At 48.0% G+C, this 15252-nt stretch overlaps 2 protein-coding genes across 2 annotated transcripts in view; one reads left to right on the top strand and one right to left on the bottom strand.

Annotated features, from left to right (window-relative positions):
• Nucleotides 1-8169, top strand: part of CLSTN3 (calsyntenin 3) — a 12059-nt gene extending 3890 nt beyond the window's left edge. Inside the window, exons 6-17 of the mRNA XM_009892346.1 lie at nucleotides 3-178; nucleotides 474-586; nucleotides 668-830; nucleotides 1935-1991; nucleotides 2689-2846; nucleotides 3029-3177; nucleotides 3682-3908; nucleotides 5013-5183; nucleotides 5784-5929; nucleotides 6061-6196; nucleotides 7697-7914; nucleotides 7999-8169. Of these exons, the coding sequence (XP_009890648.1) occupies nucleotides 3-178; nucleotides 474-586; nucleotides 668-830; nucleotides 1935-1991; nucleotides 2689-2846; nucleotides 3029-3177; nucleotides 3682-3908; nucleotides 5013-5183; nucleotides 5784-5929; nucleotides 6061-6196; nucleotides 7697-7914; nucleotides 7999-8169 (1885 nt within the window). The remainder of the gene's footprint in view (nucleotides 1-2; nucleotides 179-473; nucleotides 587-667; nucleotides 831-1934; nucleotides 1992-2688; nucleotides 2847-3028; nucleotides 3178-3681; nucleotides 3909-5012; nucleotides 5184-5783; nucleotides 5930-6060; nucleotides 6197-7696; nucleotides 7915-7998) is intronic.
• A 1860-nt stretch (nucleotides 8170-10029) lies between these two features.
• On the bottom strand, nucleotides 10030-14552 carry LOC104293333 (solute carrier family 25 member 36-like). The gene is made up of 7 exons (XM_009892834.1): nucleotides 14545-14552; nucleotides 12470-12646; nucleotides 11939-12016; nucleotides 11521-11621; nucleotides 10818-10884; nucleotides 10330-10613; nucleotides 10030-10229 (listed from the first exon to the last, which is right to left on the bottom strand). Exons 1-7 carry the CDS (start codon nucleotides 14550-14552, stop codon nucleotides 10030-10032), a joined length of 915 nt encoding a protein of 304 aa, XP_009891136.1.
• Between the last annotated feature and the right edge of the window lie 700 nt (nucleotides 14553-15252).

Below are 15252 nucleotides of genomic sequence, written 5' to 3'. Positions count from 1 at the left end.
AGCCTCATCTACTGGTTCAATGGCAGCCAGGCTGCCCAGGTGCCTGTGGTGAATGGGCCAAATGCTCACGAGGGGCTGAGTGACCACTTCACCCTGTCCGTGTGGATGAAGCACGCTGTGGTGCCTGGCAAAGGCCGGCGGGAAGAGGAGACGGTGATCTGCAGTACCGTGCAGAGCGGTGAGATGCTTCTCCTGGGGTGGTGACACTTCTGCCCGCTGCCTCTAATTTGTTAGAAGGGATTGTCCCTGCAGGGGAGGGAATGTCTTGTGTTCCAGAGTGGGACATGGGTGGGGTCCATCCTTAGGAGCACAGCTTCTTCGAGTGTCGCTTTTTTCTGGGAGCAGTCAAGCCCGTGGTGAGCACGTGGTGCTGCGTGCCGGTTGTGCCGGGCAGCGTGTGCTTCCGGGCTCTGGTAAGGGAGACTGCTCCGAGGTGTGACATGTAACTAACTCCCGGTGCTTGTCCCTGGCAGAGGATGGCTACTCGCATTACTCTCTGGCTGTGCATGGCTGCCGGATTGCTTTCCTCTACTGGCCATTGCTGGAAAGTGCGAGGCCTGTGAAATTCCTCTGGAAGCTTGAGCAGGTGAGGAAGCAGTTTTGGCTCTTCCCTATGTCCCTTTTCCTCCTGCCCTTTGCTGATCCCTTTCTCTGCTGTCTGTTGCAGGTCTGTGATGATGAATGGCACCATTATGCCCTCAACCTGGAGTTCCCTACCGTCACGCTCTATGTGGATGGTGTCTCCTATGACCCTGCCCTCATCCATGACAATGGCCTCATTCACCCCCCACGGCAGGAACCCTCGCTCATGATTGGAGCCTGCTGGACTGGTGAGTGCCCACTCCATGAACCATGCTCTTCCTATGTGGGAAACAAGGGAGACAGAAGAGGTGAAAGAAACACCACCCAATCCTAAACGATGCAAACCCCATTGCAGTCATCTTGCCTCTTTGGCACCAAAGCCAATGTGGTCCCTTCCTTCCTTATGAACCAAGCCAGCGGGACGCAGTAATAATAGCTGAGGGACAAGTGTCACTGGCAGCTTCTTGGACAACAGCAGTAGAACGTGCAATGGATAACCAGCTGTCAGGGAGAGGAGAGTTTAAACTCTGTACCTCATTCAGGCATGGGCTTTTCTATCAAAGCTTTTCACCAGAGAGCAGGCAATGATACTATTTGTGCTGCTGGTTGTATTGATGGGGATTTCTGCATCTTGAGGGTCTATATGAAGAAGTCACAAATCATTCCGTAGAGGAATTGGGTTGGAGGACAAAAGATCAGGTTAAGAACACAGTTAAGCCATTACCAGGTTAAAACCCGTTCTGTAGAGATGTATGGCTGTATTTTCCAAGCCTTTCAGTTCTCCTGCAAGGCTGAAGCAGGACAGAACTAAAGGAATTTGCCTGCTGCTTGCCTTCACTCCAGCAGAAATTTCTAGCAAGATCAAATCTTTACTGTAGTATTGCTTCTCCCAGGTCAGGGATCTTCCCACCCCACAGCTCTGTGCTTTCGATTGGCCTTTTGCAACCAACAAACATTAGTCAGCTTGGGACACCCTCCTGGAACCATCTGAGTTTCAAAGGAATGTTGAGAACATGGCTTGTTGCAAACATGGCTGGGACCATGTTCCATAAATGGGAATCAATTAATTCCCCAAATAGATATCATTGGGAAAGGAGAAAAAAAACCCTGTACTTTCTCCCTTGTATCAGTTACTCATCCTACAGTCTCACCATCCCCTTCAGGAGAGGGACTCTGCCCTCTTTCATCTGTGATGTGCTGTCTCTAGGGTTGAAGGGTGCACTGCTTGGCCCATGACTCCGGGGCTGTTCTTTTGGACTGGCCGATACAGGCACTTGTATAGGTACTTGCCTGACCCTGTAATTACCCTCTTCCAATGCCTTATTGCTTGTCTGAATGTTCTTCTTTTGCAGAGGAGAAAAACAAAGAGAAAATTAAAGGAAATGAGAACTCCACTGATCCTGTGCAGGGTAGGGAAAAGAAAGAAGATGGTTCTCTTCCCCTCTTCACCGTGCATGACTATCACTTCTTGCATGGTGCCTTCCTCATACAGCTCCCCCAATCCTGTCCTGCCACCTCCCATCATCTTGGGAGGAAACCCCTTATTTGGCAGATTGGTCCTTGATACTTTGATACCTGTGGAGCATGAAAAGGCTGATAGGAGGACTACAGCCTGCTTTGAGAGATGCAGTATGCTTTTCATGTGGAGAAACGAGTCCTCATGCCTGATCATTAAAGTTGGTCTCTGAAGAACACAATAGCCATTAGAGACATCAGGAGATGTCACCTCATCCCTAACTATCTATGGAATGTATAGTTTCTTTTAAAAGCCCTCACAGGAAGCAGAGTGAGAAGGGGACAAGAAATTGTTTCCATCTGGCATTCAGCAGTTTGGCAGAAACTTCTCTACGCTACCCACTGTTCACTGCCCTCGTCTTTCTGTTGGTCTGTTTTTCTCATTTCCCCTCATCTGGAATTCAAAAAATTGTCATATCCGTACTTCAGCATCCCCCGTCTTCTTGTCTTTGCTTTTCCATGTCCTGTGCACCCCTCTGTCTCTCTCTACATCCCCTAACATCTGTATGTCCCTCACGCTGTTGCTTTTGTTGTTTTTGCTCTCTTCCTCGCCATGTCTCTCACACCCTCCACCTCCCATGTTTCCCCCAGGAGATCCTCTGTCAATACACCACTACTTCCATGGTTACTTGGCTGGCTTCACTGTGCGCCCTGGTAGCTTGGAGAGCCGGGAGGTTATTGAATGCCTGTATGCCTGCCGTGAGGGGCTTGATTACAGTGACTTCGACAGTCTGGGCAAAGGGATGAAGGTACGCCCATCTGCCCAGCTTGCATGGGTCTCCTCCACTCTCCTCCCCAGCCTTGCTTCCCAGGACTTTGCCTGCTCCCCCACCTCAGACGATGACCCACCTTTCTCCTTTGTGTCTCACTCAGCCTGGACGCTTGGCATTCGCCAAGGAACCCTGAGTATTTTCTTCTCTTCCACCTGTAGGTCCATGTGAACCCTTCTCAGTCCCTGCTCACCTTGGAGGGTGACGATGTGGAAACCTTCAACCATGCAATCCAGCACGTGGCTTACATGAATTCACTGCGCTTTGCTACCCCTGGAGTTCGGCCACTCAGGCTCACCACTGCCGTCAAGTGAGTGGATAAAGCAGTACCCTCTGGCTGACTTCAGTGGGAGGATTACCTCTCTTTGGACTAAAATTACATTCCTTCACCACCTTGTATTTTAATTCTAACTGATGGTCTTGAAATGGGTAAAAGTCTTCCTGAAAAGAAATATTAAAGTATCCAATATCCAAGAACACTGTAATAGGGGGTCCTGGGGTCTATGCAGGTAGCAGAACTTCTGCCTTCACTCATGGTGTTCCAGGCTTGTGGGCTGGTTTTAATTTTCTCTGTGGTGTGTGGATGTGACCAAGTCACCTGAAACCCAGTGATGTCATTCCTACCACACCTCTCCGTCTTGCACAGCAGGCTATAGGGAAACTTTAGGAAGACTGTCAGAAAAACTTCCATTTTTCTAATGGTAGTCCAAAGACTACCATGCCCTTCACTGGCAGAAATGGGTAGGAGTTGTTCTTTTACAGTGTTGTTGGTGGAAGCTTGGGCCAGCTGATGCTTTCTATGGTTCTCCTTCAGGTGTTTCAGTGAAGAGTCTTGTGTCTCCATTCCTGATGTGGAAGGTTATGTTGTGGTGCTACAGCCTGATGCCCCCCAGATCCTGTTAAGTGGCAATGCCCACTTCGCTCATCCTGCGTCAGACTTTGAGGCCCCTGATGGGGTCCCCCTGTTCCCCAACCTCCAGATCACCTGCTCTATTTCTCACCAGGTGGAGGCCAAGAAGGATGAGAATTGGCATGGTACCGGTGAGTAAAGTAGAGGGGAGCTATGAGAGACAAATCGGAAAGACCTACAAAAGTTGCTGTCCTGCAGAGGAAGTAGAGCCCCTCGTTACACCCGAAATAGGAGAGAGTTTACAAATATAGAAGCAAGGCACATTGTCTGCCAATGTAGGCTAATCGGTTCTTATCCCTTTCTGCTCCTCCCCGTACTTTTTCTATCCACCCAGTTCCTTTGCCTCACTCTCTCCTCCTCCTTTCCCAGGCTGCTCATTCCTAATCTCTTTTGCATTTTACCTACATTTCCCTTTATTGAATCCAGCCCTGGATGGATGCCCTGCCTGTTACCCTCTCCACTCCTGCGCTTACTCAGTCTCCTCCTGCTTCCTTCTCTCCTGCTTTCCTTATTTCTCACCCCCTCCCATCTCTTCCCGCATCACTTATTCCTGTGAATTCCCCAGTCAGTTTCCTCACACCCTGTAATATCTTGTCCCTCGATTTCTCTCCATCATCCTCAGATTATTTCTCTGCACTCTGTGCTCTACGTGTCCTTTCACTTCTTTCGTATCTCTTCTGGTAATGGGATTCTTTGCTCATAGTTTTCTGTTTAGCAGCTTTGCCTTTCCTCGTACAATGAGGAGTTTCTTGACTTAGAGCAGGTTGGTCTTAGCCCTGCTGAAAGCAGTTAGTCATTGAATGTGGTTGCCATTTTAAAGAAGATAAGATCTTAACCATGGTAACCAGCAGTCGTGAGACGGGGGAGAGCTTTCAGAAGCACTCAGGGCCTGGGAATGTGCGATGGAGTTGTTCCTAATTTGCACATTGTCATTGTCAACAGAGTCCTTACAGCCAAGATGTGTTATCGTGAACCAGTCTGATAATAGTATGTTGTTCCAAAATAAAGTGATTTTATTATGTGCATAAATAATGTCATTAGAAGCAGGGGGACTCCTCCAACAAGTAATTAGAGTGACAGTGATTTTACTCAAGGTCAGTGCTAGCCAGAGAAAAACAAATCATTACGTATGATGTGAGCACTTTTAAGTAAGCGGGTACCACCCTGAGTACCTCCTGCCTTCACTGATGGCTGCCTGGCTTTCTGGCCCTGTCTTCTTTCCGTCTGCATCTCAGTGACAGACACACGAATGTCCGATGAGATTGTGCACAACCTGGACGGCTGCGAGATCTCGTTGGTAGGAGATGACTTGGACCCAGAGAGGGAGTATCTGCTCCTGGATGGGGCGCTGCTGCAGCAGCGGGGCCTGGAGCTTGTCAACACCTCTGCCTATCTGACCATCACAGGTGCGTCCTCTCCTTGGCCACAGCTGTCTAACTGCACCTCTCATTGCCTGTCAGGCATAGCTGGGAGGAGCACTTAACCCCATGTTAGAGATGCGTTGGTGTACTTTGTGAGATGCTGAGATGTAACCATTTGTTGAGCCCTTGGGTTTTGGAAGTCCCGGGCCATTTCCTTGGGGAGGTGGCTCCTCCTCCAGCAGACAGTACTAGGGCATGGTGTTTGAGCCTTCACCCAGGCTTGTATCACTCCTTCTGACTTACTCTCTTGGGGTTTGGTGTGCTCAGGTGCCAGCAGCATTTTGCATGACATGACTGGGGGACAGCACATCCCACAGGCTGTGGACTGGTACACCACTGTTGTACTCTCCAGAACATAACAAGGCTGTTGCTCTTGATCCTTTCTTCCCTTCCACTTGTTTTAGCAATGCAAGCAGGGATTTCATCAGGTCCTTTGCAGCCAACTCCCTCTCTGCTCCCTTCCTAAAATTAATGAACCCAGCTTTGCCTTGGATTCCTCTATAGCTCCTAGGTACTACAGGGTTATCATGCCAGATGACTTTGAAGCAGGAGCTTCCTCGCTCCACGCCAATTCTCTTCTTTCAGGTGTGGAGAGCATTGCAGTTTACGAGGAAATACTACGCCAGGTCTCATACCACATCAACCGTGGTGCTGCCCTTTATGAAAGGAAATTTCACCTGTCCTGCACTGAGATGAATGGACGCTACTCCAGCAATGAGTTTACTGTTGAGGTACGAGATCAATACATGCACCTATAGGTGCTTGTGCATGTGTGGAGAGGACATGGTGGACAGGAATGCACACAATGTAGAATGTATCATAAGCAGAGGGCTGAGTCTGTCTCATTCCGGTCTTTCTGCAGGTGAATGTCCTCCACAACATGAACCGAGCTGCTCATCCTAACCATATTCTGAGTTCCCAGCAGTTCTTGCACCGAGGCCATCACTTACCCCCAGAGCTATCTGGGCACAGTTTGGCAAGCACTCATAACAACCCAAGTACGTAACGCTATCTTTTGGGTTTATTCCTTTAGGTCAGGCTGCTGTTTTTGTGATATCCTGGTAGAACCTATAGCAGAGGATTCCTTTCAGGCTCCCTATAGCCATGTTACCGAGTTCTCATTATACTGTCCTGTCCCACTCATCGTTAGCAAATGGACTGCTGTCTGTGTCAAATTGTGTTTTAGAGCTTGGTGCAACAATCCTCCTCTTTTGGTGTGTTGTTTTCTTGATGTAGAAGCAGTCTGAAATCTGCACCTGAGAAGGTTTAAAAAGAACAACCATAAGCTGGTACAATTTCATTCATGCACCTTGCAAAGCTGCTACGCGGGCTTGGGTAATGTAATTTCAGGAAGAAGCTTCAACAGCAGGAGGGAAATGAGAATCGAGACTCCCACTGCTCTAAAAAAAGAGAGATGGGACTAGGTGGTGGCAGAAAAATATAGGAGATGGCACCACACAGACAAGAGGAAGACTCTTGCCCCCAAAACAGAGGAGAGAGAAGCCTGAAAGCTGGACTAGAGATTAGATTTGTTGGTTTGTGCTGGCAGCCCTGTGCCACAAGCACGACCCCAGTCCACTTGGCTCCTCCTAGGCTGTGAAAGCTCTAGGACTGTTACAGAGGACCCTGCGTTGGTTTTGGCCCCCTGTTGTAGAGAACATGGAAAGCACCTTTGGTGCTAGCTTTTGCTGTAGCTTCCTGCAGCAGCTGATCCCAAGCTGGTCCAGTCCTGCAGCTGGCACTGAGCCACTATAGGGACAGCCTACGGATGAGCACCAAAAAACAGCCTTTTGTCACTCGCTTCCCCAGCTCTGCCCAATCGCAGCAGAAAAGGAAAAGTTGTTCCTGCTGTACAGAACTGCCCAGAACAAACCCACGGAGGGCCTGGATAAATTTTGCAGGGAAGGTGGTTCTCTGGGGAGTTAAAGCTCGGCGTACAGGTGTAGAGGAAAGGGCTGGGAGTTGGGCTAATGGTCTTAAATGAATTTCAAGTTTTCTCCTGTAGAGAAGTCAGGCTTTGACCGTGGCAGTAATTAGAGGCCATCATAGCCCTCCCCTCTGCCCCATGTGCAAAGTAGTCGTCTTTTGGCTTCCTTCTTTCTCTACTGCTTGTACAGAAATCACATCCTCTGAAAATCATCCTCATGCCCTTAGAGGCTCTCCCCAGCCCACATTTCTCCCTCCCAAGAGGGACATGCCTGCTGTGCCACATATTCTGGTGACCTCTGTAGATAAAGATGTGCAGATGTGCAGGCTGGGCCGACATCAGAGGATGCCTGGTCCTAGGCATCCTGGAAAACCATGCAGGTCTCAACTGAAGATTCAGCAGCTGGAGGCACGAACTTGCCTGTGCTCAGGGGAGCGGAAAAGTCAGGATGTACTCCTGCCTAGACCAAAAACCCAACCTGTGCCCCGAAACCCCAGTTCCTGCAGGTCAGGTTGGAAATGCGTTTCTGTGACACACTCTAACCACACCTTCTCATTTTCTTTCTGCAAAGTGGTCCCCAGTGCTGCTACTGTCATCATTGTGGTGTGTGTGGGCTTCCTAGCGCTCATGGTGATCCTTGGCATCCTGCGCATCCACTCCCTGCACCGGCGGGGAGTGGGGCAAGAGGTCCCTGGGGCTGCTGAAGGGGGCCACACAAGCACTGGAGGCAAAGAGAGTGACATGTTCTGGGACGACTCGGCCCTCACCATCATAGTCAACCCCATGGAGGTGAGGAGCAGCCACAGTGGCTGGGGCTGGGCGGGCAGCTGGGTTGCCAGATCCTTCCCCTTACCCTGTGTCTCACCTCCCCAGTCCTACCAGAGCTGCCAGGAGAGGGCAGCAGAAAGCGGCGAGGGCAGAGCTACTGAGGGCATGGAGGACGAAGACGACAGCACCGACTCAGAAACACCCGACTCCCCGGACAGCAATGACGTGGATGACCGACACATCATCGGCAAAAGCAACGGGTCTCACCGCTACTAGGAGCTTTAAAACACCAGTCCAATGGATTCTCCCCAAAACATATGGCTGGAAGGAGGAGGTGTCTTACTTTTAACTTCTTCCTTCCCCCACCGTGTACACATGCGCTCCTCCCTCATTTGTCATTTCTGCCTCCCATGTTCCTTCATCTTCCTCCATTCTCATTGTGGACATTCCCCACATTATTGACCCCCCATCTGGCTCTCTAGAAACATGTGTTAGGGCGCTTGCACATGACAGTGGCACCGTCCAAACTATGATGAGGAAAGGAGAGGCTTGGAAAGAACAGAAATTTGTAAGGAGGAGCCAGCCATAGGGCTCAGAGTGGGGTCTCTCACAACCCCTCCCCAGATATTATATATATATATTGTATATTTTTTCAATGTTGTCGTTTGAGGTTTATTCTCGTTTCATGCAAAAAAACCCCACTGCAGCTTGTGTCGCTTTGTAAAATTGTCGATACTCCTAAACTAAATGAATGAAGGTAAGAAGGATGAGGAAAAAAGTGGATTTTAAAATAAATGGATTTCAAATAAAATATTCAGGGCTTCTGCAGTTTTTCACTACAAGCAGGGAAAGAAACAGTCAGTGTAGCCTCTACTGTGAGACTGGAGATTGTCCAGAGCATGTATTTACTGATATTACTGCTTTATCTCGGGGAAGGGTTACATTTTTTAGTGTATGTGTTGGAACAAGAAAAACACATCACGCCTGAACTTAACACCCCCACCCCCACCCCCGCCTTTTTGAGAATCAAAATCCTCTTTGTAAACACAATGTAGCCTTCCCCTGGACACAGGGCTAGGAACCCAGGGAAGAACAGAAGGCATCCCAGCCTGTCACAGGCAAGCGTAACACATGCAGCAAACTGAATTCTCGATTACAGAAAAAAAAATAAGGCTCCCCATACACTTAGTGTATCATCAATAGAAACAGGCCAAATCCTCAGTTTCATTCATCTTTTCACCTGATCCACTTTCTTTACCAGCATAAAAGAATTATTTTTCACACCAGGGGTTCCACCTTGTAGCAGAACGGCTCCAGCATGTCTGCGGGAAAGAGGGGTCCTCCTCTTTCTGTTGGGAATGGAGGGGGTGGAAACACAAGATACTGGCAAAGCATGGCTATGAGCCCAGTAGCACCAGTTGTTAGGGTAGTGCTTCATAGCAGGTTGTGCTTCTTCCCTTGGTCTACTTGGTCTGATTATTCAGACCCTGCAAGACAAAAAGAGGCTGTTGGCTGCCTGACACTTCTTGGGGCGATGGCTGCAACATGTTAAGGACTCAAAGGAAGATTCTGCAATAGGACACTTCCTGGCAGCCAAGGTTGAGAAATCCTCTTTAGGGGCAGGAAGGTGGCACAGCAGGCAAGAGTGGAAAAGCCCCTCTGAGGGCACGAAAGGCGTCAGCACAAGATCTCTGCTCGCTGCAGTTCTCTCTGATGTCTCAGGTCTAGCCTGTCTTCATGTCCAACTGTGCCCATGCATGGTTGTTACTGGGTCCAAAAGAAGTGAACATGCTGAGGCTGCCTAAGATACTCATGCTTTCTCCTTTGTCTCCTTTCTAGTAAGTTCCATGCCCTTGTTTCATACAGGGAGCTTACAGCAGGCAATATCAAACCAGTGCCCTGACATATTGCAGCACCAGAATAATTCAAGTCTCCAGAAAGAAGAAAGGCTACATTGTGCGCATTGGAGCCAAAAACTTTGCACAAAATAGTCTTATGTCCTGAGAATGCTATGCCTGACCCAGTTCTCATATGTGATAAAAAGTACCACCTCTCAGAGCACAGAAAAAGACCAATTCTCAGGAACATGATGTCCCTGTTATCTCTGCAGCAGCCTCAGCCAGGTGCTCAGTGTGCTTACAAGGTGGAAGAGGCCAAATGTACGATGAGTTCATAGGTAGCCATCATGATAGCCGTGTTTGGGATCTGGCGGATCAAGTGAGCCAGGAGCCCTCGGTATAAAGCCAAGGGTCCCTCTTCATGGACCACAAGCTGCAGAGTCTGTATAAAGGAACGGTATCGTGATCCTTCCTCTCGCAACCGTGTCCGAATGACCTCTGGAGAGACAAAAAAAGGAAGTGATATTAGCAGATCGATCCTACAGGCACAGCATCTCCCATCGAGGGGAACAGAAGCAAGGAGAGTGCATCTACTCACCATGTGGATATGCAATGCACGAAGCACATGTTTTGGAGACAGCAGCAGCTCCCATTAGTCTAAAGAAATCATGGCTGTTTGGTGAAAGTGTGAGTGGCGGCGAAAGGGAATGATGGCTGTTTCTCAGCTGCTGTTTCAGCGCTTCATAGATGACAAAGTGTATGATGGTCTCCGACACTCCAGCATAGGAGGCAGTGATACCACGGTAAAATCCACGAAGGCCTTCAGTGCGGTACACATGCATGGCACACTGGAGAGCATTGCTGGCAATCTCTCCCTTCGCCCTGTAAAGAGGAGGGAGGGTTAGAACGGCATACTGCTCCACTGACCTAAAATGCTGTTGTGAACACAACTGTATGACTCCTCCCCAGCATGCACTGAAGACCTATGCTCTGATGGCGAGTTACAGACCCTTACCCAACCCCACCCCACCCCCAAGCCAGTCCTCATTCAACACAGAGTGGCTCTGCATCACCAGCCTGCCTCACCTGGCTTCTAGCTGCATCCTGGTTTTCACTAACCAGATAGGATTGGTGAGCGTGGCCGAGGTAATGCCTGGAGAACAGAAGAGGAAGACAGCCATGAGCACCAGGATCCCACTGACAGTTTGTGAAGAGGTGCCTATCTATCAGCTCTCTGAATTCTGCTTGGCAAGCTGCAGGCATTTGCAATTTGAGAATGACCTTGAGCTCCCATGAGAGAAGAGACATTTAGGGCAGACTATTTGATTCTCCTCCTCCCCCATTCCAGCCTTTGTCTGGTGGTAATTAGCTCCTCTGCCTCCAACATAACCCTACTACAGGCCCTGGTGTTACAAAGAGGCAGGAAACAACGGGCTAAACATGCAAGAGTGGAAGATTTTTAGAGAACTGGGATATATCAAGAGAAATTATTCTGTGAGTGGTCTAAATTACACACTGCCTTCTCCCTCTCAGAGCTGAATGGAGCTCTTTTCCTGATAGCAGTGGAAGGGGTAAAGACTAGATCCATGACTTGAAGAGGCAGGCCTAAGAAGAATGAAGAGTGAGAAAATGTTTTGGTTACCCAAGGAACTCACTGCTCCAGGTGTGGAGGAAGAAAACTTCAGAAAAGAGAGCAGGACTGATGGGAGCAGCAATGAGGAAGGAATGAAACCCATTTACACTGACAGACAGGACACCTTGGCTCTGATTTGAGACAGAAGAGGCTCACCTGCACAGGCTGCTGATAGCATGTGTACTTTCTTGGACTCCGGTACAAGGACAGCGTTGAGCCTCTCCTTAACACCAGAATAGGCAGCAAAATATATAGCCCTGGTTGGAAGGAAATACAGAAGAGGTTAGAGCTTAACTATGAAGAGCAGCGACAGCACTGCTGCAGGGTCTCACTCCAACTTTTCTTACTCCCAGCACAGGTTTGTCTAGTGTGACATCAGATACCATTTATACTAGGCCCACAGCAATCATATATTACAACTACGAACAGAAGGTCCAGAAAATGCGTGTGTGAAGGGGTCCTGTGGCACGATGAGCATAAGGCCCAGACTGCTTTCAGTATGTGGAACAATAGCTGTCACAGAAGTCCTTTAAAAAGCGCACAGCATGAGCTATCCTCAGGGAGCAGTACTTACCGGGAAGGAGCAACGCCAACAAGGTTTGGACCCAGACCTCGGAACAGGGATCGCATGCCTTCCTTCTCAAGGATGGCCCTACAGAAGGAAATGAACAGACAAATCAGCATAATAACTAAGATGGGGGCCCTCCTCCTTCTTTGTTCTTCAGTACTTCTTATAGCATCCTCTCCTCACATCCTGTGGTATCCTTTTTTCCTTTTTCTGCCCTAATCTCATTTCCTCTCCAACCACTTCTCCCCTCTCCTTCAGTCATTTCTTCCGATTCTTGCTGACACCATCACTCTGGGTCTGATCAAACCACTAGCTGAGAAATTTCTCACAGTCCCAAAAGCTGCCTTGCAGACTCAAAGCACAGGTCAACTGTGATAAGTAGATGTACCTGTGCTCTGATGAAACTTCCTACCGCGCTTGCAGTTTCCAGAGACTCAGCTCAAATGCTACTTCCATCTCTCTCTCTCTCAGCCCCCACCTGAAGGCCAAACCATCACCTCCCTGGTGCTAACATGCACAATACCCTATCCTACTCACCTCAGCAACTTGAGAACTCCAGGAGATGGTGGGGTTGGGTTCATCAGCCTCACGCTCATCCCCGGCAGCTGTATCTCTGAGAGGCACAGAGGCCGCAGTGTCAGTTGGGATGACTGTAGACGTGTCTTCACCACTTCCAGAGGACATGTCAGGATGGCTCCAGCTGTGCCACCACATCTAGGATATAACAGCACACGCAAGAATGACCCCTGTGCAGGAACAGGGCAATAATTCTGACCCTGCTTGTCCACAACCTCTCCATCTAGGAGAGGAGGTTAGGTCTCCCAGCTTGCGTCACACATGACCTCCTGCTCTGACACTGATTAACGTAATAACGGCCTAGCTTGGGACATCTCCTGGCAGCCTCACTCTGAAACCTCACTCAGTATTTCAGACAAACAGTTCCAAGTCCACAGGGACTCAGCAGTCCCTCAGCTCAAAGCTGCTGATCTTTGCATTCAGAATTTCCCAGAGCAAACATTTCTGCTGCCCAACCTCGCTGCAATACCTTTTGCTGAGATCACCAGGCACCGTGCCTCACACCTACCCGCAGCAGCATTGGCTCAGTGAAGGGCAGCACAAAACTCTCCCACCCCTCAGCCTGCCTGTGTCTTCAACCTATAACCCATTCAGCCCCACATTTGCAAGGCCCTGTAAGCAAGATCTGTACTATCTGCCAGCAGCCAGGCTCACCCCCAGCCTGACATGCTCAATGAAACAGGACCATGACCTCTAGCAGATGGAAGCTATTTTTGGAACTCACAAACCATCACCATCAGTCAGTCTAGTCACACCTCAGTAATGCTGAAAGGACACATATCCCTTTTTTCCGTTTCTGCCACCCAGGCACAAGTCAGAACTGATACGTTCAGTTCTCAGCTTCTGTCCCTCCAGATCCTTTGGCCGACAACCCTGTTCTTCTAGAGGATGCTCAGTACCCGAAAGACTGTTTTGAGACTAATTTGCAAGGAACAGCCCTACAACAGGCTTTGACGAAGAGAGAGTTGTTCATATCTGCTACAGCCAAATTCGCTTTGTTTCACAAGAGATGGAGGCTTAAAAAAGTTCACTCTGCTCCAAAGAAAGAAAAGCCAACCAAAGAACTACAAGATATCAGGGAAGAATCGAGTGTATCAACAGAATTACGTATGGTGGTACAGGACAACAAATGGCTGGAGTTCTGAAGAATTACTTTGAAAAAGTCTATACAGCTCAGTGCTCACATACATTGCTCTCACAGCCTTTGCTGCTAGGGCTTCACTTATTAATTCCTGCAGGTTAGAGAGAGGAAAAAAAGGAAAAAAAAAAAAAAAAAGAGAGGCCTGGATGCCCATTGCAATGAAGTCCAAGAGTTGAAGATTTGGCAGCTAGAAGGTTATGCAGCTAACGATGCTAGCAACTAGTTATGCTTCTCCATTACACTCACGCTGCTTTGTCAAGCCCTTTGCAGATCTACACAGTGGTGCTGACTTGCAGAGCAGCCGATCAGCAGCAATTTCTTTCAGAACATATGATGAGTAGTGGGAGTCTGGGATTAGGTGGAACATCACCAAAGAACTTAGCTTGGGCTCAGAAGACAACACAAAGCAAAGCAGTAAAGGTCCTGGCTTAGTTTTTCTGGATGAACAAGGTGATCAAGCACGGACACCAAGACAGCCTATGTAGCGACCCAGGAGTCACAGGAGGCAGGGCCTCCTTTTACAAAAGCCATGCCGATTCTTCCTATGTAGACCATATTCATTCAGATGTCCAACAGTACTGTCCTCTACCATAGTTTCTACTAATTTGCCTGATAGAGGCTCCAGACTTACAGGCCTGTTGTTTTCTTGACCAGAAGTATAGTTTCCAGTTCAGGAGAAGATTGAGTACAGTGGTGACAGATCAAGATGTCTAAGAAGTCTTGAATAGAGCAATTTCAACTTCTTATCTAAAAGCTGAGCAAACACCACAACAGGACAACATTTAGAGAAGCAATTGCTTGGTATCCTAAAGATTTTTCTCTCTAACAGTGCATAAGGAGACACAAGTTTATGTAATATTTTCCGTAATACCTTATTTCTTCAGGAAGTCCCTACCTGAGCATGGTCACGATATGAATTTGAACCCATGCCTCCAGTATATATAAAAGTTTCCGAAGTTCAAGTTCCTCAAGCTACTGATACGTATAGATAAAAGAAAAGAATTTTAAAATCAATAATAAGAGTTAAAGAAATTGTTACTTCTTAGCATGGTGGTCATTTAATCAGCAGTAAGAGAGTCATGATGATACAGCTCTCACAGTGTATGAAAGGCATTGGTCTCCACAATTATTCTGTTTCAGGAGAAACGGAAAATTATGTACTCTCATCACAAAGGGATGAGCTATTTTTCAGTCCGATACTAATGAGGGCAAAATTGAACAAAATCTGATTGGAACAAAGATTTTAAAATCAGCAGGCACAAAAACCCCATGGCCATGGATATTAAAAACAGCTGATTGAGGAGACTTCATACCTACAGATTGAAATGCTTAAGAGATATCAGGGGACTGGGGAAATATACTAGCCTAGAAGACCTCTAATGTCTACCAGGACTAAAAAAAAAAAAAGTGTATTTGTAATAATTTATGCTGGTAAGGTTATATAGCCCGAGATTCATGCCAGAAGAGAATTACGGAATCAGATCACTATAGACTTAAAAGACACTTTGTACTAATCAATGTTGGGGGTGGGGTGGGGTGTATATTTTTTTAATGGAACTTACGAAACAAAAGCTAGATTCACAAAAGCAACCACAAAGAAGTA

Source organism: Charadrius vociferus, unplaced genomic scaffold, assembly GCF_000708025.1.
Source record: "Charadrius vociferus isolate BGI_N301 unplaced genomic scaffold, ASM70802v2 scaffold301, whole genome shotgun sequence".
NCBI classification, from domain to species: Eukaryota; Metazoa; Chordata; class Aves; order Charadriiformes; family Charadriidae; genus Charadrius; species Charadrius vociferus.
The sequence above is the reverse complement of the archived record's forward strand: the minus strand, read 5'-3'. Positions and strand labels throughout refer to the sequence as shown.